Here is a 17180-nt window from a genome sequence, read left to right as displayed (position 1 = left end):
TTCTGTATATTTATGCATATATTTCCCTTTGAGGCAGTGGGCGCCTCATAAGGCACGAGAGTGGGTGTTGTATGACTGTGTTTGTTTTTCAGATAACGACTGCGGGGACAACAGTGATGAGGCAGGCTGTAGTCACTCCTGCTCCAGTGCTCAGTTCAAGTGTAACAGCGGCCGCTGCATCCCTGATTATTGGACCTGTGATGGGGATAATGACTGTGGGGACTACAGTGACGAGACCCACGCAAACTGCACCAATCAGGGTTTGTGTCTTAACCTGCTGATCAGTTGGTGTTTTCCCTACACCTGCTGACAGTTAGGAAACTCTTCACTGCAGCGGACAAGGAATAAGCATTTTTAAATAGATAGAGATAAATTACACCACCATGCTTGCAGCTATGCAACCATGAGACATGTTACCTGAAAAACATGTGTTAATACTAAGTGTTTCTGCAGTCATATTATCAGCCCACACTTGCTCTCATAGAGTGCTGGGCAGGTTTGCTCTGCCTTGGCGTTGATTTCCTGCCCTTGTTCATACAGCACACCTGCAGGAGGATGTTATACCCTGTAATTAAGACAGCTGAAATAACTTGCGAATGTCAATGAAATCTATAAATATACGTCCTGGTCTGGCTCATCTCAGATGCAGTAATGTGTGAGGAGATCACAGTCCACCTTGACCTCTGAATCTGAATTAATTCAGAAATGAAAATCAAGGACAAGAAAAACATAGATGGCATGTTGAAAATATGAGTTGCTGCAGCTGATGGACCTGGACTTAAAAATGGCTGAAGAACCTGCACCTGAAGAACTTTTAGTAACGAGTCAACATTAAAAGCTAAAGCTGATGTTAAAAGCCTCTATTCACAAAGAATTAGCTACTGGTACTCTTTTTTTACAGTATTTATGGAACATAGCTGTGACAGGTGGTCTTTATTATCATGTGTGCACTGGGCATTAAAATCATAGCTAGTATTCACATTTAAGTCAGTAGATGTAATAAGTTCCTGGTACCAGTCTAATGGGTACCACCACCTCCTAACTCTGACTGTCTGTTTAGTGTGAGTGATTTAATAACTGCTGTCTTTTAAATAACAGCAGGACGTGATGTATATATACCTGCTTATAATCATCTATTAGTTATTACGCTTCTGTTAAGAGCAACCTTGGAACAATAACAAAAATGACTCAGTGGCAGCTGGTGTTTGTGACTAAAACCATGACCCACAAAAATACATTCTTGAATCTGTTTAGTCTTTCCTGTTGCTAAGACTTGTTGCCATCCACAGTTCTAATAGACAGCTCGTTAGTTTTTGTTTTGACAGTCTTCTGATGGGGCACATTGTCTCCGCTCAAGGCTGTGTGTCCTGATTTGATTAACGCAGGCAAGGATCGAACACAATGTCATTTCAGACTGTCATGATGTGTGTCTCTCTCTGCAGCCACACGTCCCCCTGGAGGTTGTCATACTGACGAGTTTCAGTGTCGAATGGACGGCCTGTGCATCCCCTTGCGTTGGCGCTGTGACGGGGACACGGACTGCATGGACCTGAGCGATGAGAAGAACTGTGAGGGCGTCACTCACATGTGCGACCCAGCTGTCAAGTTTGGCTGCAGGGACTCTGGTGAGGACACTCCAAATGAAGAAGCGTGTACACAAAGTACACAAAGTTAGTTTAAGTGATTCTTTTTAACCCTGCCTTCTGTCCACAGCGCGCTGTATCAGCAAAGCCTGGGTGTGCGACGGAGACAGTGACTGTGAGGACAACTCCGACGAGGACAACTGTGAAGCGCTGGTGTGTAAGCTCTCTCACCATGTGTGTGCCAACGACTCCACCATCTGCCTGCCTGCCGAGAAACTTTGCGATGGCACTGATGACTGCCCAGATGGCTCTGATGAGAAACTCTGTGGTAAGAGACAACAGCACCCAGGCTGTGTTTCAGTACAGGGAACGCCATAACAGCATGCAAAACCCTGCATCTTAAATCAGGGCTTCAGTGGTTTAATAACAGTGCTGTCTAGCTATCCCTTGTGTCAGTCCTCCTCTGATTTTCTCTACTTTACAGACCTGTGCTCACTGGACAATGGCGACTGCAGCCATAACTGCACAGTGGCCCCTGGCGAGGGGGTGATCTGTTCCTGTCCACTGGGCATGGAGGTAGGCCCCGACAACAAGACCTGTCAAATCCAGAGCTTCTGTGCCAAACACTTGAAGTGCAGTCAACGCTGCGAACAGGACAAGTTCAGTGTGAAATGTTCTTGTTACGAGGGCTGGGAGCTGGAGCCTGACATGGAGAACTGCAAGAGCACAGGTAAGGGACTGAAACGGAATAAGTGGGGGAAGATGGTGTGTGTGGAAGGGGAAGTCAAAGGACACTGGTGAAGAATTAAACGTTCAGTTGATGCGAGCTGCACGGTGAGGGAGGAAGCAAGAGAAGTGAATGGGTTCTGGGCTTTGTCAGGGTTCAAGACTGCAGAATCAAAAAGTGTGGTGTGGGTTTGGGATCAAGCAAAGGAGAGGCCGCCCAAGCAGGAAACTCTGTGGTTGGAGGAGATTCACTGTGCCAGAATGTGATGATAGACAGAGCACTGGAGACAGAGGAGAGGAAGAGCTTAAATGCTGTTCACACAAGTGTATGATGGGGGAAAAGGTTCAGTAAGAAAACACAAAAAGACCTGGGCATTGGTTTCAGTCATTATTTCTTTATGAAAGGAAAGAATCTGAAATATTAAATAATAAAGTGAGGAGAAGATATGCTTTTTGTTAAAGTCAGCGAGAGGGCAAGGTGCAAAAAAAACTGAAACTGCTCTGTCACATTAAACCAGCTTAGAATTTTATTATCCACATAAAGAATACAGTTCTCTGCCTGCAGCAACTAGCCAATGAGGAAACATGAATTTATGATTGTGGTCTTCAGTGCCAGGTCTTAGAAAGTAGCCACCAGCACCCCGTCATTCATCCTGCTGCCTGTCTGGATGCCTGTTAGCTACAGATAACTCCTGTCTAATTTACACTGTGTTTTAATTACCCAGGATTAGAGCCACTTTCAACACAGCCCCTCTTTCATTGGACAAGTCACACACACTGCAGTAGAACATGGCTGTGGTGTTTCCCACTCTGCAGAGCAGAGCTGCTCTGCAGTATTTTGAGGGACAGTCAATGGTGACCAGGCGAAGGGCTTAAACCCTTTTAATTCTTTTAAAGATGGCCGCTGACCTCTCCTGTTCATGTCCGCAGACCCTTTCAAACCCTTCATCATTTTCTCGAACCGCCATGAGATCCGCCGCATTGATCTGAATAAAGGGGAGTTCAGTGTCCTGGTGCCAGGCTTGAGGAACACCATTGCCCTGGACTTCCATCTCAGCCAGAGCGCCCTCTATTGGACCGATGTGGTGGAGGACAAGATCTACCGTGGGAAGCTGTCTGAGAATGGAGGTGTGTGTTTTAACACAGTCATTATGCTTAAAAGACTTTTTGTACCGTTTGCTATGTTTGCCTAATGTAGGATTAAATTCACGATACGTACGGATGATTTATGTGTTGACATAAAATTAAGGTCCATTTACTGCATTTCATCCAGAGCTTTCAGCCACATCTCATGGTCTTCATCAGCAGATAGAGATTACATTTCATAAGCGCACATCAGGGGATTTTCATTACATTTACTTTCATGATTAAGACAACACTATCAGATAAAGTCAAAATAGACATTTGGAGCATTGAACTTACAATAACAGTGGTTTTCCGTTAAAATTTAAGACAGATTAAGTGCAAAGAGCAAGTTACTGTATTAGATTTTACAGGATTAGAGAGACTTTTATGAATTATAAAATTTTAATCTCTAAATACGGTATTGCACCCTGTGGAAATATATTGTAGTTCAGTTTAAGTTAACCGTTTGCACTTATTAGAATTTCACTGATGACAATTTTGTCATGTCTAAGATGTTTGTGACGCTGCCTGGCAGGCATGAATATCCAGTCAAAGATGTAAAATTGTAGCAAGTGAAGCTGCACCGTTGCAGATGTGGTTTCAAAAAGGCCAGACCAGATAATCATGACCAGCGTGCACGGCAAACACAGCCCTCCCTATCATCTCTGCAGCAGCAATAATGAGCAAATCATGTGTAAAAGTTGTATCTTAATTGCATGTATGCGTCTGTCTGTGCATGTGGTTGTTGTGTGCCACGTTTGCGAGGCACAGGCAATAAGTGTTTTCTTTGCTCCAGACAGGATAATGACTCATCTCCAGCAATTAGACATGTCCCTCTTATTAGGGACCCACTGGAAAATGAAAGGGACAGAAAGAGGCAGGAAAATATCTATATATCCCTGCAAGACACCACATATTTAGTTTTTTCTGGCCCACTCTGTAATTGTAGTATTACACCCCCTGCTGATCCACTACTGTGTTTATTTATGTTGCCGATTATCATGTCATGTGTTTTCTCCCCAACATACCATCTAACCATTTCATTAAAGGAATTACAGTTTGTGACGCAATGCTAGCTTTGAATCCAAATGGCTTGATCACATTTACATAATTTGTAAATACTGAAGCAAAGCGGATCAGTGCTTTGGGTTACAGTACAATCTGAAATGTTGCCATCAGCAAATCCCAGCCTTCGAAACCTTTATCCGCACATATTGAAATACTGTATGAATCCATTAAGAAACTTAAGCGCCCCAGAGGAATGTTTATTTTATTGAATAGTTAGATGAAATATGATGAGATGAGATTTCTCAAACAGTCCTAAACAAAACAAACACTGTGTTAGATAGATAGATACATTTTACATGATATTCAGTTGAGGAGGATTAAAACACAAAATTTCGATGTTATTTCCATTGTAAGTTTCATCAGGCTAGATGATCTTCAAGTCAGGATCAAGCAGTTTAAAATACATACAAAATAAAATAAGATTTTCACCAATTTTTGCTGCCATTTCTCATCTGCCCGTAGCTTTGACCAGCTTCGATGTGGTAATCCAGTATGGGCTGGCTACCCCTGAGGGCCTGGCAGTGGACTGGATAGCAGGAAACATTTACTGGGTGGAAAGCAACCTGGATCAGATAGAGGTGGCCAAGTTGGATGGCACCATGAGGACCACGCTGCTGGCTGGGGAGGTGGAGCACCCTCGAGCTATTGCCCTGGATCCCCGGGATGGGTAATTTCTGCACTGTTTACTGCACCTTCTGCTGATATCTGAAAAAATAAATATATATATAAATAAAACACATTTACAATAAATTACAGTGTGATTTAAAAGGTAAATGTTTTGGTAGTCACAGGGCTGGTACCTTGATGTTTTAGTAACTGTGTGTCCGTGTTGTGGCATGATGTTGCTGCAGGATCCTCTTCTGGACAGATTGGGATGCCAGCTTGCCCAGGATTGAAGCTGCATCCATGAGTGGAGAAGGCAGGAAGACGATCCATAAGGAAACTGGCAATGGAGGCTGGCCAAACGGACTCACTGTGGATTACCTAGAGCGCCGCATCCTCTGGATCGATGCCAGGTGAAAAAAACAAACAAACAAGGGCACAGACATGAACAAACTCATGCAAACACCTTAATTTGATACACATTCAGCATCTTTCAGTCCTACTCAGGCATTCATTTGAATAATTGTGCTGTATGCAGATCTGATGCCATTTACTCAGCCAAGTATGACGGCTCTGGACTGATTGAGGTTCTGAGGGGACACGAGTATCTGTCACATCCCTTCGCCGTCACTATGTATGGCGGAGAGGTTTACTGGACGGACTGGAGGACCAACACGCTGGCTAAGGCAAACAAGTGGACAGGAAGCAACGTCACTGTGGTCCAGAGAACCAACACACAACCTTTTGACCTCCAGGTCTACCATCCATCCAGACAGCCGCAGGGTGAGAAACATGCACATGCTGCTGAAATTTAAGCTCAGCGAAAGCTTGTCAACACGTTTGTTCCTTTACAGCTACTGTAGTATAATCATTATGGGAGCAACAACTCTTGTGAACATTGTGAAAACGTAGAGATGTTGTACAAGCTGTTTTATGAGATGTTCAAGTATACGTTTTGAATTATTGTTCCACACTCACCTCTCCCTAGCCCCTAACCCATGTGCTGCTAAAGATGGCAAGGAGCCCTGCTCTCATCTATGTCTCATCAACTACAATCAGACCTTCTCGTGTGCCTGCCCTCACCTCATGAAGCTGGGCCCCGACAAGCGCACTTGCTATGGTAAGCGTGAACATAAATGCAGCTACCACAGAAAACACACTCTTTGATTCCCCTTTCAGCCAGCAGACATTTTCCCCTCTGCTTGTCTTGGCAACATTGTCATTGAACGGCACAGTGTAATCTCCATCCTTGCAGAATCGTTTATTTCCATTTGTGTGTGTGTGTGTGAGAGAGAGAGAGAGAGAGAGAGAGAGAGAGAGAGAGAGAGAGAGAGAGAGAGAGAGAGAGAGAGAGAGAGAGAGAGAGAGAGAGATTAAACAATCTAGACTTTTTTCACTTTGAGGTGCTACTGCTGTGACAGCTTTGGAGCTCATTGAAGTGCCTGTCCGTGAAAAGTGAGAGTGGGTCTGTTTATTCAGTGTGTGAGTTTAGTATTCAGGGCAGCACTTTCTATTATCTTCAGGGGTAATGGAATGGAGAGCCCCATTCTGTCTGATGCAGGCATCAGCCACAACCCTCCACATCCACCACCAACTCTGGCCAAGCCGATACGCCCCGACATAGTCATTACTCTCCCCCTCTCTCTTTCCTTTTCCCTCTCTTCCTGTCCATCATTTAAGCTGCACACAGTTAAATGATGATAGAACTGTTCAGATTAATGCAGTTGTAATGTATCTGTGCTGATTGAATTCACTCTCGCTGTCATGGCTGTGCTATTGAATTAGCCAGCCAGACACAATCATTAGACTCAAAGATGCGCTTGGATTAACTGTTTGTTCAAGTGGCAGGAATAATGCAGATGCACCCATCCCTGCTGCACCCGCCTATCCCCACAACTCTGGCATTAGTGTGCACTTATGCATTTGACTTTTGACTTGAAGCTGCATTTAACTCCTGATTATTCCCATTGAATACTGAAGCTCTGGAGAATTACTGATGGATGCATGTCAACATGTTCCCCACCTTGCAGAGTCTCGTCAGTTCCTGCTGTATGCTCGTCAGATCGAGATCAGAGGAGTGGACATTGACAACCCCTACTACAACTACATCATCTCCTTCACTGTGCCTGACATCGACAACGTGACTGTGGTGGACTACGACGCTCTGGAGCACCGGATCTACTGGTCAGATGTCCGCACCCAGACCATCAAGAGAGCTTTCATTAATGGCACTGGAGTTGAGACTGTGGTCTCTGCTGGTATGGACGAGGCAACACAGTAGAACACACACACCATACTCAAGGCTCATTGTTTCAGTCTGTACAGATTTTTTCTGAAAAAGGAACAGATTTTTTTCAAACAGGCAGATTAGTTTAAACACGTTTCACTTTTGTATTATGTTGTATGCTTTTAAAAGTTTTTTTTTAATTTATTAAATCATTCTTTTAAGGTTTTTGAAATTCAAAAGAAGCCATTACAAAATTACAGATTTATCTCAAAAAAGACTGAAAAAATAGCCTTAACTATATTCACATGATACAAACTTTCTTGTATTTTTGTTCTGTTCCTGTATCTTATTTTGCAAAGAAATACCATCGTTGACTGTTTGCTAAACCCCTCCTCCAAACACCAATTATCCAATCATAGAGGCCCTAGTAACAGCAATACCATGCACCCAAAGAGTTTGGAGGGTGGTGTCTTTTTGGCGTGGGACATGAAGCTTTAGCATCAGTCTTTTAGTATGATATTGTGCTGTATCAAATGTATTTAAGACCCTTTTACAAGGTTCTCATTTTCAAAATAGTCTCCAGGAAACATTCAAAAGTCATCTCAAGATAAAGTTTTTCAACCAACTCCCGCTGTTGATTAGCTAGCCAGCTACATCTGTTTGCAACTGTTTAACCTTCAGAATCAGTGGCTGTAGAAATGAGACGGCTGCCTCTGTCTACTTCTGTGTGGACTCAAAGACAAGCTGTTTCAGAATTACTTTTGAAATTTCGAATGGAAAATCTACCACAGTCCTCACTGTAAACTGACATGCTACAGTGGAAAGGTTGACAGGCGTAACAACAGCAAGGGAGTAGGGGCTTAGCAGAGGGTCAATTGTAATGTTTTTTGTTGCAGTTCTCCTCCCTTTCCCTCTAAGTTCTGAGTTGGACAATGATGCAAAAGGCCCATCTGATTTTTTTTTTGGGGTCTTATTCAACAGGACTGAGACGGTTGACTAATGGCTCTGTGTCTTTCTCTTTCTTCAGATCTGCCCAACGCTCACGGCCTGGCAGTGGACTGGGTGTCCAGAAACCTGTTCTGGACTAGTTATGATGCCAATAAGAAGCAGATTAATGTTGCCAGACTTGATGGCTCCTTCAAAAATGCTGTCATCCAAGGCCTGGACAAACCACACTGTCTGGTGCTGCATCCAATTCTGGGGTTCGTCATACACACACACACACACACACACACACACACACACACACACACACACACTCTAAAGTTGTCACACTTTGTCAAAATGAGGCTTTCAGAAATTGCTCTCAGACACCCTCCTGATTTCACCTTTAACCTACAACACATACACACAGATGTGCACACACATACACAGCCACACACACTCAGGCGATGCCTGGCTGTCTGTTTGCAGACAGCAGTGACAGGCAGAGTACTGTGGTGGAGATGGTCGCTGACCTTTGGCTGTTTCTTCACTCAGGAAGTTGTTCCAATCCCCTCCCCCCCATGTCATCTTTTGATCTTTTTCCTTCTGTTGCTCTCTTTCTCCATCTTGCTCCATTTCTGGTTTGAAAGAAAGTCTATCTGGGCACAGAAGCTATCTATGAATTATTTACAGCCAGTGTCTCTGTCGCTTTCTGCCGCTATTTCTGTTCCACTGTTTATCTTACATCCTGTCCCCTCCTGCCTTGTTCAGCAAATATCCATTTTCTTCCCTCTTCTCCCCTCGTCCCCCCTCAACTCCAAACAGTGCCTGACCTCAGCCTCTCCTCGTACCAGCAGAGCAGAGACAGACCATCTGTATTTATAGATTTAGTTTTGTCCTGCAGGAATATGTGTGCTTTTGAGTATTTGAGGTGGATGAAGAGAGGATATTTTCTTAAGAAATGTCTCTGCCTCCTTGTGTTTTTTTGTGTACTCCTTCCTCCCTTTCAAAGACTTAGCCTACTTAAGTGGAGGAATGTTTCCGATCTGAGCATTGTTGGCATGGGAGAAAATGGGAAGCAGATGCCGGATCCATATGCTGGGGCTGTCTCCTCTTTCTGGCACAAGAACACACTACCCAGAATACGTCCAGGAGTGGGTGGGGACAGAAAGAGTTGAGGAGGGACAAACTCAGACTCACATATGTGTATGTGTGTGTGTGTGTGTGTGTGTGTGTGTGTGTGTGTGTGTGTGTGTGTGTGTGTGTGTGTGTGTGTGTGTGTGTGCAAAAATATGAGAATGTGGGCGTTTAAATGCACCAGAAACTGTATTTAAAGGCATTTTAACAAACAAATGAAGGGCGTGGTGGATGTGGTAGGATTTAACAGGAAGTGGGTGATGGGAGCAGAGGATACATATCCTTTAAACATAGACTACAGGCAGTCTAAACACAGTGACAGATAATCACATTGTCCTGTATACTCCACGGGTGTTGAGTGAGGACTTTGACAGGCTTGACGATCAACTAACTTGAAGGCAAAAGAAAGGTGTTTATGCGAGTGTGTGTGTTGTGGGAGAGTGAGGGTGTCAGTGACGGGATGACGAGACAGAAGTCATTTTTCCAGCATCTGTTGAGCTTGATTGGGCCTTGCACATTGTTTAAAAAACTTTTGTATTAAAATGCCATTCAGTTTGGTGTGATTTAGGGACCCATATGCTCCACAGATTCGACAGTATTTTGTTGTTACTGTTGCAATTACTATTGTTACCAATTTATGTAACCACGCAGTCTGTTTTTCAAGAGGGAAAACATTTAGTAAGATCTAACATGGAACCACAAAACCAGCATACAAACCATTGCCACATGTAAACAAATCTAAAGGCAGACAGACAACAATCAACAACACAAATGATTATAAAAACAATCACCCAGAATCATAAAAACATCACATGATAAAGAAAATCTCCCAGGCCAGTGAAAGACTGTCGCCCCAGAGCTGTTTGCAGTTCATTCCATTTAAAAGGTTAATAACACCTGAATCTAGTCCTGCTAAGATTAGTGTGTACATATGGGAAATCTAAGGTTTAGAAACTATTGGAGTGTGTGCTGGAGAAGATTTATTTGAGATTTAAATAAGACAGGAGATGGGAGGTGGATTAGCTTCAGTGCGGAAGGACGTTCAGGACGACTAATTAATTCCTTCAAATCATCAGTTTATAATGCCTTTTCGTCTCCTTCAGGAAACTCTACTGGACAGATGGGGACAGCATCAACATGGCCAACACAGACGGCAGCAACCGCAGCGTCCTCTTCACCAACCAGAAAGGCCCTGTCGGTGAGTGACGTACCGTACCTCTTTTTGTGACTGCATGAGGGACAGCACACCCTAGTGTCAGGGCAGGCCATCACATGTTCAAATCTGTGTTTTCCAGGTCTCTCCATTGACTTTGACACTGAGCAGCTGTACTGGATCAGCTCAGCAAACAGCACCATCAATCGCTGTAAGCTGGACGGCTCTGGACTGGAAGTGCTTGACGGGGTAAAGGGCAAGCTGACCAAGGCCACTGCTCTGGCCATCATGGGTAGGTCTCCAGAAAACGTTCATTTTAGCCAGTGATATAGAGAGAAAGTTCCACCATGTATGTGTGTGCCTTCAAATATTGAGTTAAGGCTTCTTCTAGTGTTCTGGTGTGGTTCTAGTGGAGAGAGTTGAGTGTCCTGTTGTGTGTTGTGTCCTTTAGGGGAGAAGTTGTGGTGGGCGGACCAAGGAACTGACCAGATAGGAACTTGCGACAAGAAGGACGGTGGCAGCTGGAAAGTCCTGAGGAACAGCACGTCCCCCATGATGCACATGAAAATCTACAATGAAACTGTGCAGAAAGGTGCACACGCCAGCTTTTTTCTGAGCCTACGCAACATTTGTTTTGTTGAAATCACTTAGTAAAAGATAAAAAAATAAAGTGAGGAAAATATGTCCTTGTCTCATCGAAGGTCTGTTTTGCTTGCTGCGTGTAGCCTGTTTATCTATGCCAAAGCACATCTGTTTATGTCTCTGTAACTCCTCTTTGATTTGTCTTGTGTATTTGTTCTCATGCTTTTGCGCTCCCAGGCACCAATCTCTGCAGTAATAACAATGGAGACTGTTCCCAGCTGTGTCTCCCCACCTCCCCGACCACTAGAGCCTGCATGTGCACTGCAGGATACAGCCTGCGCACAGGGCAACAGTCTTGTGAAGGTACAACAGATTCATGCGTTAAATGCAGTCTCGATTTAGCTAAATTTGATCAATATGATAAATGTGTGATGCAACACATATTTTGGACTCAAAACAGGTGATTTTATTTCGTATGTTCGCTGTAGGTGTTGGCTCGTTCCTGCTGTACTCTGTGCATGAAGGCATACGTGGTATTCCTTTGGACCCATCAGACAAGTCTGACGCCTTGGTACCAGTGTCAGGCACATCACTGGCTGTGGGCATTGATTTCCATGCTGGTAAGTCTGTTTTTTTTTTTTTTTCTTTTTTTTTCCAAATGCTAGATAGGAAACAATAACCCAAAAGTAAAGATGGGCCATAATTAACCACTGCTTTTAGCATGTGTGACCGTATAAGAATATAGGAAAAACCTATAAAAAAAAGTTCAACTCTAATAATAATTATGAACTTTATTCATATAGCACCTTTCATACTAGACATGCAGCTCACAGTGCTTTCCAGCAAAGAATTGACATGCACCAAGTGCTTCACATAAAAAGACATAGAATAAACATAAACAGGGGTAGAAAACTGATGTAAAATAAGATCTGTGTTCACAAATGTTCACAGACAATGACACTATCTACTGGGTGGACATGGGCCTCAGCACCATTAGCAGGGCCAAGAGAGACCAGACGTGGCGAGAGGACGTGGTTACTAATGGCATCGGCAGGGTGGAGGGCATCGCTGTCGACTGGATAGCAGGTGAGCGACACCTCAGACATGTAAAAAACATGGTGTGCATGACCAAAATCGTGCAAGCCAGTGTCAATCATACTCATCAATAAACTGTATCTACCTTTTCCTGTCAGTTGTCATCCTTGCCAGTGTGTGTTACCAGGCAGTAGGAAAGAGGATTCTCCACAGTAGGGGAACCTGTTGTACTAAACGAGAAAGCAGGAAAGAGATACACAAAGAATAGACATAGAAGAGAAAAAGACACCTGAACTGTGAAAAAGGCCAATTATAATGTCACTTCAGTTGTCAAAAAACGGACCTCAGACAGGATAAATATGTGCATCACAACACAAACATGCTCAAGATCCTCCAGAGCATCATGATTTGTCCTCCATCCTCTACAGGAAATATTTACTGGACTGACCAAGGCTTCGATGTGATTGAAGTGGCCAGACTGAATGGCTCCTTCCGCTATGTGGTGATCTCCCAGGGCCTGGACAAGCCTCGTGCCATCACCGTCCATCCTGAGAAAGGGTGAGAGGAAAACACACTGGCTCTAGCTTCGCTTTCTGCTGTAGCTGTCTTTAGCTTCTGCTTCTGACATTTCTCACACTGTTGATTATTAAGGAAGTTATCTCTGTGCCGTGCTTCGTTTACGTGTGTGTAGCTACCTGTTCTGGACCGAGTGGGGCCAGTACCCGCGTATCGAACGGTCCCGTCTGGACGGCTCTCAGAGGGCTGTCCTGGTCAATGTCAGTATCAGCTGGCCCAACGGCATCTCCATTGACTATGAGGTGCAGTATACCAGACCACTCTTGCATTCATATGGGTTAGTTACAGTGCAGACAGTGGACATTTCACCACAGCATTATCTCAACCATTACTCTCTATGTGTGCATGTAGGAGAGTCTGCTGTACTGGTGTGATGCCAGGACCGATAAGATTGAACGCATCAACCTGGAGACTGGAGAGAACAGGGAAGTGGTGCTGGCCAGCAACAACATGGACATGTTCTCTGTGTCTGTGTTCGAGAGCTATATCTACTGGAGTGACAGGTCAGATATTAAACCCCCCCATGACTCTTTGTGAGTGATATTCACCCACAGTCTTGATATGTTTCTCACCGGCAAGCTTTAGAATCTGCTTAATTATCTTTGTCTGCTTTGAACCAGGACACATGCTAATGGCTCCATAAAGAGAGGCAGCAAGGACAACGCCACAGACTCTGTGTCTCTGAGGACTGGCATTGGGGTGCAGCTCAAAGACATCAAGGTTTTCAACAGGGCCAGGCAGCAAGGTAAGAAACAGAGTGTTGAAATTAAAGCTGGAAAATGTCTGCTGATGAGCATCGTTCACTGGATTTTTCTATGAAATTGCTTGTTAATTAAATGTAACGTTTTTTTAGCTCTCTTTAGTTGATGATTATTTAGTCGATTTCATTTCTGTCTGCAGGAACAAACGTGTGCAAAGACAACAATGGCGGGTGTCAGCAGCTTTGTCTTTTCCGTGGCAATGGACAGCGCACGTGTGCCTGTGCCCACGGCATGCTGGCTGAAGACGGCAGCAGCTGCCGTGACTATGATGGCTACCTGCTCTACTCGGAGCGCACCATACTAAAGAGTGTCCACCTGTCAGATGAAAACAACCTGAACGCGCCCATTAAACCGTTCGAGGACCCCGAGCACATGAAGAACGTCATCGCGCTCACTTTTGACTACAGAGGAGGTGGAGGAAAGGGAGCTAACCGCATCTTCTTCAGTGACATCCACTTTGGCAACATCCAGCAGATCAGTGATGACGGGTCCGACCGCAAGACTGTAGTAGAGAGTGAGTATTCCCACAACTTCATGTTGTGTAATACCCGTACTAAGCCTGTCATTAGTCAAGAGACGTTTCAGGTTACTCCACTTCTTTAAGTTAATAGCAAAGAACCTTAGTTGTTGTTTACAATTCAAACCCCACTGTGACAAATCATCCTGGAGAAGAAAACAGCAGAACCAAAACACTTAAACTGATCTGAACACAGCCAGGAAGCTTTTATTCTGAAGTTGTACCTGAACGAGAAACAAAAGGAAAAACCTTTTTTATCTGTGCTGTGAGAGCAGACTGAGTACGAACATAAACAGGCCGACAGATAGACTTTCATTCACCTTATCTCAGCACAACAAAACACAGGTCCACCATTAATGTTTCACCAAAGTGCCTTTTACTTTAAGCTGTTTTTACAAGGAATGCGTGATTCAGGATTGTTTGTTCCACTGTCCCTGTAGACCAGCACCTCCCAGAGTGGTTTGATCTTCTTGTACAATATCCAGACTACCAGTAAATGTTGTAAAGAGACGTTCAGTGTTGTCTCCTGTTGTGTGCTGTTTTTTGCCTTGTTAAGCAGACTTTCCTTATGAGGGTAATGGTTGTATCCTTTTTTTTCATATAAGCCTGTCAGCAAAACAGCTCAGCTTGTAATTGTTTTATTGTGCCTAGTAGTCTTTGCTCAGTGTCTGTGTGTCAGGTGTTTGGTTATATCAAAGTAGTTGTTGATAGTCACACTGTCAGGCAGCAGACATAGCCACAGCTACACTGGCTCTTTGCCCTCCCCTCTTGAACAGCCTCATTAAGTCTTGTCTGAATTTTTGGGACATGAGTACATAGAGGATGGGGTTCATCACTGTAGAGGAGGTCGCCATGAGGCGTGCAAACACGGTGATGGGGCCATAACGTGGTGAGGCGCCAGTGGCCCCTGAGCTGTCACCTGCCAGTAAGGCCAACATCAGGCCATAGGACGGCAGCCAGCACACAGTAAAAGCAATCACCAGAACGGCCAATGTCTGGGTCACTTTGTTCTGGTAGCGCTCCACTTGGGGGGCACTTCTGGCATGCCGACTTCTCCACAGGAACAAGTAGATTCTGATGTACGCCACTGCAATGGTGACCAGTGGAAGCAAGAAGGCCATGATGAAGTGACACAGTCCATAGATCAGCTGGTCTCGGTCGGACAGGAAAGCAAAGCAAGCAAGGCCATCAAGGGCTTGGTGTGGGCTTCCCACAAAGCGAAATTCCAGCTGAGGAGCAGCGAGGCAGCAGGCTGGGACCCAGAGGAGCGCAGCAGCGATTGACACCCGGCGAGGGGACAGGAGGTTGTAGGCTCTGGTAGGCTGCACCACAGTCAGATAGCGAGACACAGCCAGTGCGGCCAGCGTGAAGACACTGGCCGAGGAACAGGCTGATCCCAAGAAGCCCACCAGACGACACATTAAGTCCCCAAACGGCCAGTGCTGCATGGCGATGGTGACAGTGTGGAAGGGAAGCATAGCGAGCAAAAGCAGGTCTGCAGCACTCAGAGCCAGCAGGAGGACGTCTGTTCCCGTGCCTGTCATGGAGCTTTGAGAAGCCTGTCCAATACGTCCCACTCCCTTTCTCCGCCTCCCGCACAAGATCACCATCACCAAGGTGTGCCCACCAACTCCCAGCACCAGAATCAGTGCATCTAATATCGGGACGAGGATTTGCTCCACGTTGCGACCAGCATCACTGCTGTTCCCCAGCAGATCCTCTGAACGTGTCGAGTTCCACAGCAGCATCCTGTCTTCAGTCATGGAGGTGTCTTCCAGTCATACTGCTGCTGTTAAAACACAGTTTGCTTTTGGTTTGTTCAAATACGCTTAAGCAGATCATAAAACTACTGATAATACATGTGGAAATGATTACTCACAGTCAATAGCAGTGTGCTCAAACATAACATCACACAGTTTTCCAGTCATTTCCCTAAGGCTGGTGATAAATCTTTCCAATAAAAAGCACTGAAGATGAATGTTCAAGGCATGAATAAATACATATACACAGGTTATATACATTCATGTTCCCTTCCTCTCCTTAAATTGGCCCTTGAAACACATTCAGACATTTCCATAGTAAATTTCAAGCTACTTCCAATGCGCTGTATGTGAACTGAGTCATTCCAGTCTATCGCAATCAACCCACCTCTGATTGGCTGGGGGGCCTGGGGGGCCTGGGGGAGGCAGGTGAAATAACACCAGACCCTTCCAGTGAAGTCAAGACACTTCTGATATCTTAGCCGCTGGGGTTTTCTTCCCTCTTCCTGGACTCTTGTTAAGAGTACCCAGCTGTTAAGAGCGGTAGATTGTGTGATTTCCTGTCACCTCAAAGCAGGCGACCGCTCCACATGACATCTCAATCAGGCCCGTGCTCAGCAATCCACAATCAGCCCTCACTCCTGCCTCCGAGGAACGAGTCTCCAGAGAAACACAATTCTAGCAGAGGAGGAAAAGAGAAGCGAATAGCTTAACGATAAGAGGGGATGACACCATAAATGGCAGGTGAACTCTGGACTGACTATCAGAGAGCAGGCGAGAGATAGGCTGGCCTGCTCTCTGTGGGAGGGCCTAATGGGGCCAAACATAGTTTTTCCCAGGGTTCATTGTTTATAGACATTTTCTGAAAGGCTCTGTACGTTTTCTTTGAGGGTTGCCCCTCCAGATACAGTACATATACATAACACACTGGTATGGTATATACACAGAGACAGAATGAAATAGTATTTGCCATCAGAAATCAGGGTAATTATTGACTGCCGGTCTGATAGCAAACACTGAACTGCCATCACAGCTACTGCAGATAACTGCAATAAAAAGTGTCAGCAGTAACCAGCTGAGCTCAAGAATATAAATTAATCTCATCTGTGTTATTGTGTTGCAGAAATGTACAGAAATGCAGATAGGCTTAGGTCACTAATATGATCGACAGATTGGAGAAGCAAGATTTTGAGCAGAGAGTGCTGCAGGCTAGAGATTTACAATTCATTAACAGCACTAAAGAAAGAGGAAATAGAGGTGAATTGATTTCATGTTGCTCTGTCAATTTTCAGGGCATTGATTTATGGGTGCAAGAAGTGGAGCAGGGTTGTTTTTGGTTGCTCGGCTCTCCACTTGCTATGCTTCATTCCTGGTAGCACGAGCCAGACGAATGTTGATTCATG

The 17180-nt window shown here is 44.7% G+C and overlaps 2 protein-coding genes across 3 annotated transcripts in view; one reads left to right on the top strand and one right to left on the bottom strand.

Moving 5' to 3' along the window:
• LOC139328724 (low-density lipoprotein receptor-related protein 1-like) overlaps positions 1–17180 on the top strand; it is a 90123-nt gene that overhangs the window by 53132 nt on the left and 19811 nt on the right. For both annotated transcript variants that reach the window (XM_070958691.1, XM_070958690.1), the window contains exons 20-41: positions 93–260; positions 1443–1625; positions 1714–1911; positions 2068–2313; positions 3240–3437; positions 4965–5169; positions 5354–5518; positions 5644–5888; positions 6094–6225; positions 7136–7363; positions 8360–8534; positions 10497–10591; positions 10689–10838; positions 10998–11138; positions 11366–11491; positions 11617–11748; positions 12080–12214; positions 12592–12721; positions 12855–12981; positions 13091–13242; positions 13360–13484; positions 13640–14014. In XM_070958691.1, coding sequence (XP_070814792.1) covers positions 93–260; positions 1443–1625; positions 1714–1911; positions 2068–2313; positions 3240–3437; positions 4965–5169; positions 5354–5518; positions 5644–5888; positions 6094–6225; positions 7136–7363; positions 8360–8534; positions 10497–10591; positions 10689–10838; positions 10998–11138; positions 11366–11491; positions 11617–11748; positions 12080–12214; positions 12592–12721; positions 12855–12981; positions 13091–13242; positions 13360–13484; positions 13640–14014 — 3831 coding nt within the window. The remainder of the gene's footprint in view (positions 1–92; positions 261–1442; positions 1626–1713; positions 1912–2067; positions 2314–3239; positions 3438–4964; positions 5170–5353; positions 5519–5643; positions 5889–6093; positions 6226–7135; positions 7364–8359; positions 8535–10496; positions 10592–10688; positions 10839–10997; positions 11139–11365; positions 11492–11616; positions 11749–12079; positions 12215–12591; positions 12722–12854; positions 12982–13090; positions 13243–13359; positions 13485–13639; positions 14015–17180) is intronic.
• LOC139351292 (galanin receptor type 2-like) lies at positions 14737–15945 on the bottom strand. The gene is made up of 2 exons (XM_070993122.1): positions 15897–15945; positions 14737–15788 (listed from the first exon to the last, which is right to left on the bottom strand). The coding sequence occupies exons 1-2, from the start codon at positions 15943–15945 to the stop codon at positions 14737–14739; spliced, it is 1101 nt and encodes a 366-aa protein (XP_070849223.1).

Source organism: Chaetodon trifascialis, chromosome 3 (genome assembly GCF_039877785.1).
Source record: "Chaetodon trifascialis isolate fChaTrf1 chromosome 3, fChaTrf1.hap1, whole genome shotgun sequence".
NCBI lineage: Eukaryota > Metazoa > Chordata > Actinopteri > Chaetodontiformes > Chaetodontidae > Chaetodon > Chaetodon trifascialis.
This window is presented reverse-complemented; position numbering and strand designations above follow the sequence as displayed.